The sequence below is a fragment of the Thermobia domestica genome, chromosome 6, assembly GCF_964235325.1.
Source record: "Thermobia domestica chromosome 6, izTheDome1.hap1.1, whole genome shotgun sequence".
NCBI lineage: Eukaryota > Metazoa > Arthropoda > Insecta > Zygentoma > Lepismatidae > Thermobia > Thermobia domestica.
The window spans coordinates 100,852,399-100,871,792 of NC_137459.1; the positions used below are offsets into that span (position 1 = coordinate 100,852,399).

The 19,394-nt window shown below is 33.3% G+C and overlaps 1 protein-coding gene across 11 annotated transcripts in view; it reads left to right on the plus strand.

The window, feature by feature from the left end:
• Positions 1-19,394, plus strand: part of LOC145688130 (uncharacterized) — a 669,087-nt gene that overhangs the window by 575,002 nt on the left and 74,691 nt on the right. For 10 of the 11 annotated variants that reach the window (XM_081761906.1, XM_081761908.1, XM_081761907.1 and 7 more), the window contains 4 exons: positions 13,634-13,785; positions 17,566-17,656; positions 18,297-18,422; positions 18,778-18,886. In XM_081761906.1, coding sequence (XP_081618032.1) covers positions 13,634-13,785; positions 17,566-17,656; positions 18,297-18,422; positions 18,778-18,886 — 478 coding nt within the window. Of the gene's footprint in view, positions 1-13,633; positions 13,794-17,565; positions 17,657-18,296; positions 18,423-18,777; positions 18,887-19,394 lie in introns of those variants that run through there. The other variant, XM_081761917.1, reaches the window with a different exon arrangement.

Sequence of the window (19,394 nt, forward strand, 5' to 3'; positions counted from 1 at the left end):
AAAGTGTCGACTTACCATGTCTCACACATGTTCAATGTGCGATATGTAAGGCCAGTGAAACAATTGCATCCATCATTCTACGGAGAGGTTGCACATTCCACAATATATATGACCGCACACATTTACAGCCTGAAATATGACATCAGTGGTTGTTTGAAGAAAGAATACGCCTCCGTCTCTACAATTTCTCTGATGTAGCGGTCATTAACGAGGTTGGCCACAACGTGGAAGAGGTGAGATTGCTTTTCGTACCCAATAGTCTCATACCATCACACTTACTGGCTCGATCACTACGACATTGTACGCTGGTAGATTGTGCTGATCACGAACATCTAACAAATACGTAACTATTATTGTCAAACAGGCTGAAGCAGGCCTTCTCCAAAAGCATGACCACTTGCTCCTCCCTGTTGGCCTAATGGTTAGTGCGTGTTCCTTTGATGCACATAGTCCTGGACTCGATTTGCAGTGAGAAAGTAATAACATTTGAACGCATTACGGTGATTCCGTTTCCATCTTAAACCGTAGGTCAACATCTCATATATACTCGGTGCTGAAAAGAGACGCCAAATTTAAACAAACAAACGACCTTCTGCCACTCAGCACTTTAGCGACGATGTTTACGTGCACATTCTAACCTGTAGCATTTGTGGTTCTGGGTCGATGGAAGACTATACAGAGCATGCCTGTAGCCAATCCAGTGCTCAGCAGACGCTGTTCAACGCCACTTGTTACAGTAATCAAACACGAAAAATAAACACACTGCTGAACAAGACTGCACTTATTTAATATAAAAACACATTTACACGTGACGTTTCGATCTTCTAGCCAAGATCCTCATCAGACGTACACTCTTGGCTCAGAGTGTACGTCTGATGAGGATCTTGGCTAGAAGATCGAAACGTCACGTGTAAATGTGTTTTTATATTAAATAAGTGCAGTCTTGTTCAGCAGTGTGTTTATTTTTCTGATTTTATTCGCAAGACGTTGACTATGACTGTGTGTCAGTTTAATCAAGCACGAAGCTAACACTCTGGTCGACGCTGTACAGTCTGTAACAGCCATGTGGATAACATGTCTATTATCACGTAGTGTGGGTACATTGGATGGTCTACTACCAGTAAGTTGCTGCGTATGATTTCCTTCTATTAATTGCTTTCATACGCGTATCTTCTCGTGACGGTATGTTCTGCACGTGCAACAATTTCGCCATTTAAAGAGGTACCTTCTGATAGGTCGACTATGCAGCCCCGTTCAAATGTACTTGTCTGTTTATATTGAGCTCTTTGACTTTGAGTTTGAGTTTAACGTCCCTTTCCACAGCGAGGCTACATGAAGGGCCCTTTTGACGTCAAAGAGGAATAATTGATCTAGATTAAACGTTTCATGTTCACTTGTTCATGTCCACTGTCTAAGTGCTACATAAACCGTCATTTTCCGGTACTAATCTCAATGAAAAACCAAGATAGATACTGGACTACTGCATGCGCCATTCCATTAAAATTGCAATTATTTGTACTACGTAATAATTTTTCGTACAAATCTTGTGAGTTTGGAGGTACTCCCGTGATTCCTTCATGGTATTTCAATTATCACAAACAGTAGTGTGTATATATACATGTGACACCTCGAAATAATCTGTAGTATAAATATTTGATAATGAGTTAATGTGTACACACACACACAGTATTAACGTAAGATTATATAAAAGGACGCAACGTATACAATGGGAAAATGTATCAACCAATTTAGAATAATAGTCCCTTCTAAAACGTGTGAAAAAATTGAAATGAATAATAGCATAATGAATAAATCGATACTTTATGGTAACGAAGCAATCTCGTTCAAAACGGTTAAATAATCCAGATCCTCCTGGCTAGTTAATGCATTTACTTTTCATAAAAGTGATTGAATGCAAAGAAAGATCTCAGTCAAGTTTGCCTTGTCTTTCAGGTTTAGCCAGATTTTATATATTGTTCTAAATTTTTGATTTTCTAGCTCATCACCATCATCGTTGTCATAAGCAATGTATAATCATTGGCAGGTCACTTGCTGCGAATTGAGTATTTTTTATGTAATATGGTCCTCATCTAATAGCTTCATCTTGACGTAGAAGCTTTCTGCATTAATCCGCTATCGAATATTAATTGTAATTTTTCATCCTTCTCTCGTTTTTCTTCTATCATGCTTGTATTACGTTCCTCAGAATATAATTTCTTCTCAAGCAGTGTACTACCTAGTTCTATCATATTTTCAATTATTTTAGATATTGTTTCTTTCTCCTGTATCACTCCTAATACTTCTTTGTTGAGTTTTCATTTCACTCAGCTACATTTTTACATTCTTTTCAACAATCACAATTTGATGATTCCTAGTCGCTTTTTGTCCCATTTTTCATAATGTCTACGTTTCTTTTTTCCGACCATATTTCAGATCTCCATAAAAAGGGCTATCTAGACACAATAAACTGGTTACCTGTACTACCTTCCCCTCTTCAAATTCCGCATCTTTCACAGCTTTCTTAATCCCAATCTCAACTGCTTTAGTACTTTTACTGTTGACTTTCATCTCTTATTTTTAATAGCCTTTCCTCAGGTTTCCTAATTCCCTATTAATTTTTTATTCATACTACATAATAACGACCTCCTCTGAAGCAAGTTCATGTAACTCTTTGACCTCCTATCCAAATATCATCTTCTATAATCAAACCCTTCCTAATTATTTCTTTCAAATATATATTGAATAAAGTTGGTGAAAAATAGTGACCCTGTCTAACACTCTTTCCCCACTACATTTTATTTTCTATTTTAAATTTTATCCGTTGGTTTTATTCGTTATAAACTTTTCATGAGTCTTTAATTTTTTTCTATTCCATTCAAAATATCTTCAACACTTCCCATTATGCAATTAAGTTGGAATTTTCTATACGTAGGTAAAGGTACTTAAGTACTTACTAAAATAAAGGAAATACTCACAACACGGAATTTTTATGATTTAGTTACGCTTAACATTCATGCACTTGGCTGTCTTAGGTTGGCGCTGTATTGGGCTATAACAAGTAGCACGCGAGGTAGTGGAGAACAGTTTCATATTTACAATAGACAAGATGTTGATGCTGAAAGTGAAGAAACTCTCCGATTTTCAAAAGGTACAAATTGGAAGTTGCGCCTCTACTTAAACTAAACTTAACCAAAACTGCCAGAGTTAATTGTACCGAAAGCAACAGTGTCCAAGATGATGATAGTGTACAGAGTTCGTGGCAAGAGACCGTAAGAGAAGGGGAACAGTTAACGGTAATCAAGTCTAGATGACAGGTATCACCGGATATTGAATGGGATTCTAGCAAAAATAGAATCATAGAACTAATTGGGCTATTGGGCATAACTAAATACAGACTTCAATTAGCATCTATAACAGTCTATTTTTACACTCCCAGTCTAACGAGAGCAACATAACCACAACGTCAGCGGCCTGGTTGAGATTTTGAAAGCATTGATGCCTTGCGGAAAACATGATGAAAAAGACCTTGCGGAAAACATAAAACAATAATCACCAAGAACTGGATAGGAGGAATATGAGTCATCTTTCTTCGAGTTTTCAACAACAGGTTGTGTTTATGTATGGAGGACCCCGAAAGTATTTTATGCTCTGAACTGCCTTCTCCCTACTGTGAAACATGATTGCAACTCTATGATGCTGTGGGCTGAAATTGTCTGGTAGTTCTTTGGTCCTCTTATCATACTTACAGGACGCATTTCTGCCAGTTATTATGTAGAAATTTAATGTGGTCAAACGTGTCCTATGGTCTAGATGTTGTTTCCGGGCAATGATGTAATTTTCCCAGATGGCAACGACTCAACTCACTGCAGAAGCTGTTACAGAGCGATTTCATAAACATTGAGATGAACTATAAAACTACCCCTGACTCTCCTCGCAGGTCTAGCGGCGAGCGCGCACCTTTAGTGCACAGAGTTCCATGTTGTTTTGCGGTGGGAGAGCCTTGAAAAATTTTAACACTTTACGGTATCAGATTCCATCTTAAACTGTAAATCTATCCCATATGACCTCGGTGTTCAAAGGAACGTTAAACTACAATCCAATCACCAATATCTCCCATGGCCCGCTCAATCCCTGTCCTACTTCAGCATTATCAAACTCCTGTGGTCAGCTCTGGAACTCATATCCTCTTCCATCCTTGCCGATGGTACTGAATGCTGCATTACATGAGGAATGGTATAATATTCTCTGCATTCTCAGTGGTACCATCTCACATCCCACATATTGCAAAGTACAAATGTTTCCATTATTTTCATAACTATCTATACATGTATTCATAATTATCATTAAGCTTTACAAAAGGTAAAATAATTTATCATCCATCTAACTTGAATATATTATATACACAAATTTCAAATGTATCTTAAGACTTAAATCTAAGTCTTGTCTTTCACTCTTGAACACTAACCTTTTTCTGGACTTTCTTCGAATTTTATAATTCACGTATGTACAGTACGCTTTTATTTCGTACCTAGGAATTTAAACGATCCTTATTTAACTTTTTAGGGTCAATGTGTAGTTTTGTATGATAAACTCTTACCATTTACTTCTATTTTATACTTATTTATATTGATTTGAATTCAGGATTATAAAAAATTACAAAATTGAGGAATATAGACAAAGGTCTAAAATATTGTTGAAATTTGTTTGTTTGCTATGAATAGGATATGTTATTTAGTTTTCTCCTACTGCAGAGACAAAGAAGTCATAAATCGGGAAAACATATCCCAGGGAAAAATTTTATTTCTTAAATAAACTATCACTTATTCTCTTTTATCTGTCATATTATTTTAGACTTCAGTATCCATCAGAAAGTCATGTCTTTTGTACCATTCATCTAATCACTTAATTACTTATTATCCCTTTAATTTCATTTTATTAATTAATTTATTATTCTCATCATACAATTCCAGAAATACGTTACGTATTTGTACGTTTCTTCAGCATGTTAAATTATTGTAATATTCAACATGTTCTCAAAATGAAGTATGTTAAATTATTGTAGCATGCCATTGCAGTTTTAGGAACTTCATTATAAAAATAAATTTAACGGTTGGCTAAACGATTTCTTTTATTGAGAAGAAAGTACAAAGCAGCATTTTATATCTTATTTTTACATAAATTTATTAAAAAATAACAATTTTCAAACACCACAAATACTTTAAAATATTTCCTTAATATTTGGATATTTTTACTGAACTTATGTACACAAATATATAATAGTAACTGAAGTAAAATTAATATTTTAAATGTTTAAATTTGATTTGGTTTCTAAGTAGTGAGAACATAAGGTCGTGTAATATGGATAACACATATTTTTCATACGTACAGAGACGGATAAGTAGAACTCATTCACAAAGCAACTAAAGAAGGATACAAGTGGAATGTGTGATTATTATCATTGGATTCTATACAAACTCTTAATATTATTTTCGAATTTTGGTTACTCTTATGAAAAGAGTGACCATTATTTATTATGGTCTACTGATTCAATATCAGCTGGATACAAAATGATAGCAAAGATATTCTCAATAAAAAATATATGTTCAGAGTTCTGACTTCAGCCATCACAACACTTGAATTCTAGATATTTAGTTGTTATTTAATTATATACCGGTATTTTAAGTATTCCTGTTGGAAGCACCAAAAGAACTATTACTCTTATAAAATACCAATTAAATATAATTAAAAGTTCACTATTTTATAACCCAAAGAGTGTTTGGATATAAAAAAAAAAAAAAAAAAAAAAAAAAACGAAGTAGAAATCTATTCTAAAGCTCATATACAGCCTGGGTAGTTTGACCTACTTCCGCATAAAAGCATTGATTTTCTTTTGGAAATATGTAGTTTTGTTTCTTTCTCTAACAATATTTATTTCGATTATAGTCATAATTGAGGTTATTAGTTCTTAAGAAAAGGAAATACTCATCCCGTCATGGACTACCATTGGCCTACCACATGCTATATTAGAATTAGAACTTACAACATTACAGTAGCATATTCTCTCTAGCTTTTTATTAGAATAACTTCATAAACTTACCAAACATTTTTAACGATACATGAACTTCAAATATAATACAAACTCTATAAAACACTATAGAGATGTGAAAACAATAAATATTCATTAAAATATTAATGAGCCTCCATCAATCCAACCAATGCAAACTGTTACAATTCGATCAATAAATTATGAACAATATAATATCTTACTTAACAACGACCGATCTATTTAGGTACGATCAACCTACTTCCTGCTACATTGCCATTATCCAACTATTGGATTATTTTCAACTCTCAAAAAGATATTTATTTGTAGTATTGGAATATGTCAATGTTTAGTATTAGAATGCGGTTTTCGTCCCAGATTTTATTCTAGTGAAGTTTAATTGATAGATGTAGCACAAATAAATAATACAGTAAATTCCAGAGCTTATTGTAACTTTTACCGTAGGAATAATGAAATAGGTAAACGTCTCTCAGAAAAATTAAAACTGAAAGGAAACACATATATGTGAGAAACGTATTACATATACGTGTTTGAAATGATCAAGAGTGAATGGTGTTTCGATTATTATTAACATGTCAACAATCAACTAAAATACACTGAAGTTTCAAACTTTGGATATATTCATTAGTAGGTTTTACCAAGACATTGAGTTATGCTATACTAGAAGACTTAACAGGATATCTGTTAAATCATTCCCTATTTTTAAATCATTGTGATTTTTCTATGAAAGAATTTTTATGAAACTAGAATATTTAGAAAGAACAACATTTGAGCTTTTGTTTGATATCTTGTTAAAATTCCACTTAAGGACAACCATTTTCAACACATTTCCTTCAACGAAATGTACATTTGCTACTGCCGCTTGCAAAAAAGTTTAGGAACGTTATTGATCACGTTAGGAACGTTATTGTTGCTCCCAGTTCATCCAAATTGCGTGGTTTTCTTTTGTAAGTTTCTTCCTTGGCCCATTTCCCTTTCCCCCTCAAAAAAGCAGGACGTCAAATCTGGGCTCCAGTTGGCCATTCGTGTGCACCACATATCCCAATCCCACGACCTGGTAACTTATCATGCAGCCATTCATGGAATTCGTTATCGTAATGTGCAGGCAGATGCACCATTGTCTATAAAAAGAAGCTGTGGGCTGCTCCACTATGAAATTACGGGTAACATAAGAGTTTTCAGTATATCCAGATACATCTCACCAATCATTGTGACACGCATAGAGAAAGGACAATGTTGATGACGTCAAACCACACCACGCTGTTATCTTCGGACGTCCCTGGACTTTTTCAATTCAAATGTTCGGGTTATCACGATCCCTGAAATGACTGCTTTGTCTGTTCACAAATTCACAAACATAAAACACTACCTCATCACCCCACATAATGTTGTCAAACAGTTCTGCCAGTCATTATACCAACCTAAGATGATTTGAAAATAACAAAGAGTAGGCTGACCGTCAACTTCTGCAACAAGACCGTCGTGTTGCAGTGCGCATGATTGAAGAGCTTAATTTAGACCGAGATGTGTACCACCAAATTTTGGGTAAAGATTTAGTCTAACAGAAACTGAACGCAAGAATTATTCCTAACTCACTGACTACTGAACGGAAAGAAACTAGGGTAACAATTTGTTCTGACCTGTTGGAAAGGTCCATGACAGACAGAATATTGCTGTCAAAATTATTGCCAAAGATGAAAGTTGGTGCTACCAACATGATCTTCAAGCAAAGCACCGAAGTGCTCAATGGCTAGACAAGGGTTCACCAACATCAAAAAAATTGAAGCGGCAACCTTCGGAAACAAGGTCGATGTTGATCACATTTTTTATGCCAGAAGTTTGGTACATCATGAATATGTACCTCAAGGACAAGCAATAAATCAGAATTTTTATATCGCGGTGTTCAGCGTTTGCGGGAGGCAATTCAACGGCACCATAAAGACTTCTGGGCACAGAGAATGGTTCGTACTGCACGAAAATTCAAGACCTCATACAGCTGTATCAGTCTAGGAATTTTTAGCCAACCATCATATTTCTGTTCTACCACATCACCCAAATTCACCGGGATAAAAGCAGTTGAGCATAGAGAGCCAAGAGGACTACTTCCATGAAATCAACGACTCTTAGTTTGTGAGTTCATTATATTATATTTTATTAGTTCAGTATCTTTTCTGACAAACCTTGTATTTTAATTTCCTCAAGTTCTTATATACAATTTTATTTATTTATTTGCTTTAGAGGTTTACATACTTTGAGGAGGCGGGAGGAGGCGATGAGGAAACAAATACTGAAGTGATACATTGCACATACCAATGCGGCAGTCAAACTCGCACCTAACATCTTTTCTGCTCATTAGCCTAGTGCTACAATCACTAGACTATTCCAGTCGGCTCTTATATACACATATGAAGGCAGTTCTCTCTTCTAAAAAGTACTTGTCAATCAAGGTGTACCTTGCGTTGACCGGTAGTAGTAGGTCCTACTGGATTTTTTTATTTCGCATTCTTTCTTCCCCAACAATTATTTGAATAAGTAAAAGTCAAAAAGAAAAAAAAACTATAATTCATCATACATTTGAATCACAGAAAAGAAAGTGGAATGACTTTTTGACTAAAATTGAGCTCTAGTAACACTTTCAACTCTCAAACACACTGTATTTTGTAGACTTTTTTAAAAAACATCAAACTCATCCTCACAGAAGCTAAGAACAGAAAACTCCACCTTTGAGAGGAAGACATCGCTTTCTCGCAATATGTAGCACTGTATAATATACTCTGAAAGTATTGAAACGTGTCTTTTGAAGATGATAAATATATTTTGTTTGTGCGTACGCCATAACATCAGTATAATTTTAAACCAGTGAACACAATTTCACAAATCGAAGGAAGAAAGAAGGAGCCTGTGTTTCATAAGGTATTCTTAAAGTGTTAAGAGAAGATGTCAGCAGAATGACAGTAAGTATTACCATTACTAAAGCGAAAAAATCAAATTATAAATGTTCCTATACCTAAAAGACGAGCAACTGTGGAGAAGAAAAAGAAGAAAGAAGAGAAAGAAATATTCCGATTAATGAATTTCATATAATTTGAACAAGATGAATCCGGTTCTGATTTTTTTTTTTTTTTTTTTAAGTGGAGAGGTTTTGTTTAAAAAAAAATCACTGTGTTTGGTTTATATGTCAAACTTTATTCGCATATATTCTTTTTATCTTTAGACGCCATTTCTAAATAACTTCTTTACTCTAGAAAACTGTTTTGAGTGTTATCCGCTTTATCTGCTTTTAGTGTGGTAATTAATGTTTGTATAAATTTACTGTATTAAGGTGACTGACCTCACAGTCAATGTAAAGAAGAGCAATATAATTTAATAACCTTTTTCAAGAACATTCAACAAGAATAGGAAATATGGACCTTAAGAAGTTGTGTAAAAAAAAAAAAAAAAAAAAAAAAAAAAAGAAACCGAAGAATCCACCATGAAGAAGGTTATCAGAAGAAACCTATGTCCAATAGACCACAAACTGTTCGACTACACTAGCTTAATTAAATATGAGATCTTAAAATTTAAAGACAGTTAATGTGATTTTGAATTAAGTTGTCTAAATAATACACAGATATTGGTAGTGTATTCATATGGTTAAACTTAATATACTTCTTCTTCTTACTTCTTGTTTCCAACAGCATAAAATAAGTAAATGCAAAGAATAAGATATATTTCTATTATATCTTTGAAAATATGAAACAATATTGAAAGAGCATTGGCTTCTAAATATAACATTTATTCATTTATTCACTGTCATTCCCTCTCATTGCCAACTTATAAACATCTGATGAACTTTTCTGAAAATTATTTAATCATCGTAATAATTGTTAACAATTTAAGCATCAAAAATTGTTGAAAAAATCAATTAAAATTTGAGCAGGTAATTGGAAGGTGCGATTTTGAACATTAATTTATAAGTTCAATTGCTTTAATTCAACAATTTGGTTCTTGTGAGTTATCAAGTTCTTTGACCACACTACTCATTCAGAAGCCAACACTCTTCTCATATTGCTTCATAGGTTTCCAGACACAATATATATATATATATATATATATATATATATATATATATATATATATATATATATATATATATATATACAGGGTTTGTATGATAAGTAATGAGACCAGGTCTGGAAACATTGTTTTATTGATCTGATCTGTACAGGGACTTAAAAGCTTTCGAAGTACTCTCCTCTTGCGTCGATGCACTTCTGCAATCGATGTTTCCACGCTGCAAACGCCCCCTGGAAGTCAGCAGCCGGCATGTCCTTTAGAAATGTGGTCACGGCTGCTTGGATGGCTGTGACGTCTGCAAAACGGGTTCCTTTCAAGCGGGGCTTCAGCTTCGGGAAGAGGAAGAAGTCGGCCGGGCTCACATCTGGGCTGTAGGGTGGTTGTGGAAGGACTTCCACCCCAATCCGGGTCAAAAAGGAGGTCACTAAGAAGGCGGTGTGGGCAGGGGCATTGTCGTGATGCAACTTCCACCGACTAGCGATCGCCGGTCTTTTCCGCTTGACGCTCCTGTGCAGTCTCTCAAGGACTTGTTTGTAGAAGGCGGCGTTGACGGCTTGTCCTTGGGGTACAAACTCCTTGTGGACCACCCCCACATTGTCAAAAAAAACAATCAACATTGTTTTCACCTTTGACTTCGACATTCTGGCCTTCTTGGGGCGCGGGGACGCAGGAGTGTGCCACTCCGCGCTTTGACGTTTCGTTTCAGGGTCGTACTGGAACACCCACGACTCGTCACCTGTTATGACGTCATCTTCAAAGTTAGGGTCACTGTTCATGAGGTTCAACAGTTCCTGACAACAATCAACACGTCGTTGCTTTTGTTCGTCAGTCAACACTCGCGGCACCAGTTTCGCACAGATTTTTCTCATTCCCAATTGTTCCGTCACAATCTTGTGCACTGTTGTGTGGTTCATATCGAGTTCATCAGCAATCAATCTCAACGATAATCGACGGTCTGAGTTCAGGAGATCCCTCACTTTTGCCACAGTTTCGTCCGTAGTCACTGTTGTCGGGCGTCCAGCCCTCTCCAGATCCTCAACGCTTTCCCGGCCGTTCCGGAACGCACTGTGCCAACGAAACACCTGGGCTTTGGATAGGGCTTCCTCTTTGTAGGCCTCCGTGATGAGAGAAAGCGTCTGAGTAGCCGTTTTCCCCAGGCGAACGCAAAATTTGATCGCATAACGCTGTTCGATGGAACCCTCCATGTTTGTTGATTTTCCGCCGTGACAAGAATGTTCACAAGGGCTTTGTCCAAGGCTTGTCCGCGCTCCACTAAGGCTCGGAGCCAACTGACGCGCGGTGCGTTGCTTTGCTCGGACCCCCCCCCCTACATCCTCCATCACCGACAAACCCGCTCCAGCGACACGCGCGCCGCGGCGCGGCGAGTCTCATTACTTATCATACAGACCTTGTATGTGTGTGTGTGTGTGTGTGTGTGTGTGTCTGTGCTGGTGTGCTGACGGTAGTTGTAAATAACAAACGAAATTACATAACTAGAGTTATATTTTGATAGTATGTAATTCTTTATCTGATGAAGAAAAAAAATGGAATGGTGAAATGAGATATGTGCTATTGAAGTCTAGAAAATTCATCTCAACATTGGCAAGCTAAGCGTTTAACCATTAAGTTTACGGGCTACATTGACTCTTCTGCAGAAAATTGTTAAAAGTCATACGCTATATGTTTCAAGATTTCTTCATTTTCTTTTTTCTTTTCCATTTTTTTAACTTTAATTTTAGTTTTAATTTCAATAACAATCAGTACTCGTAACTTATCTGTTTAGACACAATTAGTGCTACCACTTGAACTGTGCTGACGGATATGTGTTTCATTGTATGTATATATATTACACAAATGATGTAAACAAATTATATATTATTCCAACTTAATAGGAATTTAGATATGGACATCTTCATAACATGTTATATCACTTATTTAAGTTAAAAGAAAATATGTATCACAACTTCAATCAGCTATTTAAATAAAATCTAAAATTAGACATATTTTATCATAGTGATTCTCAGTGTTCTTCATAGGTAAAATATATGATGCTACTTTGAAAGGGTAATCTTTAAAATAATAAATAGATAAATCCACATTATGTATTCTGCAGTTTTCCGGATTCCATATTTTGCTTTTAAAGAAATCGAATTTTCCTGAACGTTAAACAAAATTAAGAAAGAAACACAGTACTTAACGCGATTGTAATATAACTTGATTTCTCTCTTGCTTTCGTTGAAGCACAAGAATTGACCTCGAAACTTACATATGCTTTAATGAAAACCTGTAAATATGAGAAAAACATGAAACAGAGGTAGTTTTCAGTTATCATCTTTGTTTAGTACACACTTCGACACTATTAACCACATAATCCATGCCCTATGGAAAGTTTCTTATAGTTTATCTTGTGAACTGGCGTAGAGCGTTTTCCATTCTTTCTTCATCCAAGATTTCTGGTGTACCTTAACTACCTTCTCAATACTTATTTACCCTGTTTCAATGGCAAAAGTGTTTATAGCTAAGGAAACAATAGTTAGTGAAAATTGGTTCTTGTTTCCTTCCATTTACAATGGAATTAATCTCAGGTAAGTGTTCATTTTTCTCCAGCCTGCGAAATTTGCTTTATAGATATGTATATCCAAAACGTAACCTTTCACCTCAAATAGCTTTAGCAGTAGTAGTGTGGTAGTTATAGTAATAACATTATCTTTTTAGACTATATCATTTAAATGAAAGTCCACTTTTATTATTATTATTATTATTTCTGAGACATCACAAATAAACCTCTGTATGTACAAATGCATTTAAAGCCTTATTTACAATTAAATGCAAAAACTTGGACATTTACTTTTACTTGAGAGCCCTGCACGCATACCTAGTGGATTGTTAGCATGATACAAAGGCCTTTCTCCTTATTTTTGAATAAAATCTCTTGCACGCCTGTGTATCAAACAATCTCTTCTACAGATGTGAATACAGGACACTTTCGAAAGAAAGGTAAGTGTCCAAGTTTTTTTTTTCAAATACTTCATATGTTGTAGCCAAAACTTTGGTCATAATTCGCCTTCTTTGTTAGACATTAAAAATCAACTCACATTTTGCCCAATTACTAGATAAACTGATAAATTATTATTATTACTTATTTTTATTTTTTTTTTTTTACACTTAGTATCTATTCCTGAATACTGATCACATATAAGGTAGTTTTCACAAAATAGAACTTGCACAAAATATTTTATGTTTTTATTTCTGAATATATACTTCTATTACTTTTCTGTCTACACTTTAATATCACAAGACCAACAGCAACATTTTTCAATATAATTTTTTATAGAACATACAAATTAATATCCACATCAATCATTCTTTAGAAGAAATAATTTCAAGAAAGCATTAACTGATATTGGCTACAGCATGATCAACCCACTATTTTTTCAATCATTTAATATCTGAATTTATAACCTTAACATGAATGGAAATTATATGTATTATTTGTGACTTACAATTTAACAGGAAAGAAAAGATATTCTGGTAAAATTCCTAGTAAATCCCAATCTTACTCGGAGGACTATGGTACTCTTGGAGGAAGTTCAAGAAAGGCACAGAAGTCCAATCCAGTGGGATGCAGTGGGAATGATGCCAGGGGCCAACCGAAGAAAGCGCAAGTAAGAACGTAAGCTACATTTCCAAATCATAAGCCAGGTGTTGTAATGTGTGTTTGTTCTCTGCTACATCCTTGACTGAATTATCACTGTATAAGCATGACGTCAGACGGTAATGCCAATTATACTTCATTTTTGAATGTGGAACTGAAAACACATTCTAAATCATTCTATCATTAAATGATTTCTCAAAGGATATTGATGTTAATGAATTGCATCTTCAGCTGTGAAATGTGCTTGCATGATGCTTTATGCAAAAACGAAAAGCGCATTTTGTTTGTTCTGCAATCAGTGTACTTACATTATGTTGCACTGTGTATGTTTGTGTTATAAAAAAGATGCTCTTCCTTCATCTTACTTCAACTGGTATCAGAAAAAGTTTACCGAAAACAAAATATCCATCGTGCTTTCTATCTCTATACTTATTGATAATCCCTTACTACACAGTTCAAACATTCATAGTATTTTTTGACTACTTTTATAGCCATGGAAAAATTAATTTTTCTGAAAAGGTCTCATAAGTAGAAAACTAACAGGTATCTATTTAAAATAAACATACGTTAATTCTAGAGACCACTCTGTACTTCGTATGAAGTGTAATAGAATATGGAATATATATATATATATATATATATATATATATTTCATATTCTTTGCATTTCTTATATATATTGTATAATTGTGAATTACAACATTTATTTTCAACAATGAAAGTAAGAATCAAATTAAAATGATTAATAACTTTCACTAGAACACGTTTCTGTAGAAAGTATTCACATGAAATGCTAAGTCGGTTGTGTACCAGGAATGACAAAACAGTTCACTTTGAAAGACTTGAAAAATTTTATACTCCATTACTAAGCATAGCTGATTCATTTTTGAGTAATATTAAATTATACTTCATCTTAAGCATGTGCCAAGTCCTTCCTTCTCTTAATCTCTGCATGGCCATCAATTCCCAGTGATGTTTTCTAATCACAAAAGAGGACTAAGATCCAACATCATCACTTTCTTTCAGGAAGAATATTTATCATCATCAGAAAGAGATACAAACACACTTAGTGAGAGTTTTTATTTTAGTTTCCTTTCAAGGCGTTTGATTTTTATTGACCTTACCATACTATATTAACCTTATAAATAGTACGTAACTAATTTTATTACTTTAAGTTTAAATATTTTGATATAGAAAAGTAATCTTCATTGAAGCAAATTAGTAAGGTTTGACCAGGCTTGTTGTACTGTAGTCGCTCTTAATTTATTAACATTAGCTCCAAAATAATGTTTCCAAGAATATGGTCAACATTGTAAGAAATAAGATTTGAAACACTTTCTATACTGATGAACAGTAAGATGTAGTGAATTCTACTATTCTTAGTTTTGCAACAGCAACTGAGTTTGCATAATGTTGCACTAAAGGTGGTAGTTTATTTAAACGTAATTTAATTGGTGTTTACGTCGTAAATCAGATGGCCTCCTCTTAGATTCACGGTGTTGTTTCTTATATATATATATATATATATATATATATATATATATATATATATATATATATATATATATTATTTAATTATTATAAGCGAATATTAAAATAATAATGCCTTCAGTAAATGTATCATTAGATTTTCAAGTCTTGTCTTATAGGCGTTGGGACTATGTGAAAGGAAAGTGCTTACAATTTAATTATTGAGGAACATGGACGTAAAGAATATATCACTTTATATGGTTCAAAGAAAAAGACGTTTTCTGACAATTAAGATGGAGTTAAATATGTACTTGTAACTAAACAAGCAACTTTGCATAAATTTTAAGAAATAATATGATTCAGTTTAAAAGAAAGAATATTTACAATTTGGAATTCCCAAGAAGATTGTAACATTGGTAAAATAATATCTTAGTAAAATGGGCAGTAAGGTGAGAATAGAAAAGAATTTGGTACTTGCAAATTTCATAACAGTGAAGAAGGGAAACTCTTAATCCATTACTTTTAATTTTGCTTTATAGCGTGATTAGGAAAATTAAATAGTCATATATGATTAACATTTAATGATTTTAATCAGCTGCTCATCTAGTGAATAGCCCTAGTGAAGAGATGATAGGTTTGCAAAAAAAAAAAAAAAAAAAAAAAAAAAACTGCAATTTTCTTCGTGTCAGAGAGTGAAAAGTCGATCTGGAAGTACATGAAGTTAAGGTAAAGGTCGCGGTGATAACTAGAGAGGATTTTCATAAAAGCAACAGAAATATTTTTCGATGATACTAATAATGAACGGGAGATGAACATATTTAAATACTTAGACGTAGTTGTATCAAGTAAAAACGAAAAGAGTAAAGAATAATGATTAGTAGCGGACAATATATGATACTTCAAATACATATATGAAATTAAAAGTAAAATATCTACATTAAAAATAATTTTGTCTGTTATAATGTATGATGTTGGAATTAGACACTTATCTGCAGAGAATAATACACACTGAAATTATTCGAACACAAAGTTTTGAGAACAATATTTGGAACAAAATTGACCAACAAGCAGCGTCTGTATGTGTAAAGTTAGTTGAAATTAAGCTACATGCATTCCTTTTATTTCTTCATGTATGATGGCAATTGTATTTCCAAGTTATGTACATGATTTTGATTTAATTTCATAAGCAGTTTCAGTTTTTCAAATCGCTATAATGGAGAAATCTTGATTTAATGAAGGTTTATTGTACTAGTATAATATATGTACTTTCTTTCGGTATTTAACTATTGATATTTAACTGTTCTTTCCGTTACAACAACAACAATAACAAAACACTTATGTCAGTATATGATAATTTAAAAATGCAAAATAACATGGAATTGCTATTCCAAATTGCTCGCTGTCCTGACAGCTATTTGCAAAATGAAAGAAGTTTACGTTTTCTTTTTGTGACTGTACCATTTTTAATATCATAAGGTAGTTTCTTTTTTCGTGGTTGTTCTTTTGCTAATTTGTAAGTGAATTGTTATCACGCTTCCTTTAATTCCAAGTTTGATTCCAGGACGGAGAACTAATCTCTTTGTGTTAGTCTAGTATCATTAGGCTTTCAATGATTTGTTTGAATTAAGAAATCCAATCTTCAGTTTTTTTCGAAAGCCGATATTAACAGTGATGATAGCCAATGTACTAATCATACATAATCTAACTTAAATATGTACCAGATCTTGGCTTCAATGAATTAAATCTAATTACTAGTTTCGTCTTTGAATATCCATAATTATATTACAAGTATCAGTAACATTAAAGCATTATAATAGTTATATGTAACAACTTATTATATATCGTATTATAATAGTTATATGAAATGTTAAATATTGCAGAATAAGATATTATATATTTATTTATTTATCTGTTTGTTCGTTTTGAAATTTTGAAGTTCTTTATCTGCAAATGTATGCAACATTTTCATTAAACATTCGATGTACTTGAACCCCAGCACAACTTTTTTCATGTGTAAACCTCCAGATCGTAAGTGTTGTTGGTGTCTTATAGTTTATTTTAAACAATAAAGTTATGTATTTTATTCCTGTTTGTAAAAAAAAAAAAAAAAAAAAAAAAAAAAGTGTTGTTGCTAGTAAGTGTAAAATATGAATTATTACATGAGAATTTTTCCTATATTCACTAAGTTTCAAACTCATATGGACAGAATAAATTACCTTATATCACAGTAAATATTCTACGTAAAGTAGTAAATTTGTCTTATGATACTTATTATAATTAATATATAAAGATTCAGTTCTTTGTGCCTCTTGTTATTTCAGGCATCCTATCTACAGCACACAACGGCGAAGTACAACTTTCCTGTAAAACGACTGCTTTTGACTCGGGATCCCAAGGATAGATCAGTTGGAGGTACCTCCTTTTACCTTATTTCATTACAAGAGACAATCTACTTCAATTGCATAGACTTAAAATCAGAATCATATATTTAGAAATATATATTTAAAAAAAAAATTGTTATTAAAACGTCAATAAGAAATTATCGAAAGAATTATTGGTTTTTATATTTTGAAATGGTTCATCAAGAAGTTTAAATTTTATTTATATGCTGCAGAATGAATTTCAAGCATTTGTTTAAAGGGATATACAAGTTTATACCTTTATTCTCAAGCATTACATTTCGAGTTCGTAATCTTGAAAACAATATTATTATGTAAACTAAGGAACTTCTATTTCCGACAATTGGTTTAAGAATTTCCTATACTGGTATAATTTTAACATTTGCTTTACTGATGAGGAAGCAACAAAGATAAATAAATATAATTATAAGTTCTGGCTCGTAATACTGTATTATAATATTTCTTTTCAAAAAATAAATTTCAAATACAAGGATTGAAACAATTTGCTCTTTCTTCTAGTTTTATATAAATAGAAACTAATATAAAAATTTCCTGGAAAAAGTAAATTTTTTCTTTATTTATTCAATATTTTAGTTTTTTGAAGCACGAAAGTTCAGTATCACCTATTTTACCTAATTGTGAGTGACTTTCAGGCAATGGTCTTGGCATGAGGGTAATAGGAGGAAAGGAGATCCCCGGCTCTGGAGGTCAATTAGGTGCTTATGTCGCTAAGATCTACCCTGGAGGAGTTGTAGAAAGCCTTGGAGATATAAAAGAAGGTACTTAATGACTTTATATGACGCAGAACACATTAACTGACAGATTTTGTTTTCTAATTCTAAAAGGATGAAACTTAAACATATAGTAGTTATGATTTTTGAAAAGAATTAAAAATACCTTAGAACAATCTTTAAAATATTTCTTCCTTTCACATTGCAGTAAATTGAAGCAAAACTCGAAGCTAGTTTACTAGAATATATCAGAATAATGTTAATCATTGCATTCATGAGAAATACAGTAGAGTGTTCTGGTTTTTGCCCCGTGGTTGATTGCGGAACAAATCTGAATTTTATATATTTATGTCATTTTCCTAGCTTCTAAGAACTTAAGCTAAATTCACTCTGTTAATTCCAGGTGATCAAGTATTAGAGTGGAATGGAACGTCTCTTACAGGAAAAACGTTTGAAGATGTTCAAAAGCTTATATCGCAGTCTGAAGGTGAAATAGAGATTGTTATCAGGAGGTAATGAACTGTAACTTCTTACTACATTATGAGTATTACTCACATCTACTTTGCTTAAAAGATAAATATAGTAACTTAACTGAAGAAACGAAGTTACTTGAAATCAAACTACAGGGTGTCCAATATACAATGCAACACGGAGTCTGGGATAGTAGAACTTTTGAACCGGAAGCGGTACACAAATAATAGTTATACCAAAATGAAATCTTGTTCTTGCATATATCTTTAAACTAGGAAGCAACGATTGAAGTACACTAGGAATCACACAGTGTTGCCAGATGTAACCGAAGGTGTAAATCAATTGTTTTACAAGACACGTAAATTGACTCATAACTCATACGTATAGATATTCTGTCATTAATTTTCAGTTTGTATAGTTGGAGTTGCTTGGAAACTATGGAATGGAAAAAAGAATTTTTCATTTCCACCGATAACTAATCGGATGAGACCTCTGTAAGGGGTTACTATGGAAAACGTGTTTTCATAAATTAACATTCTGAATTGGCAG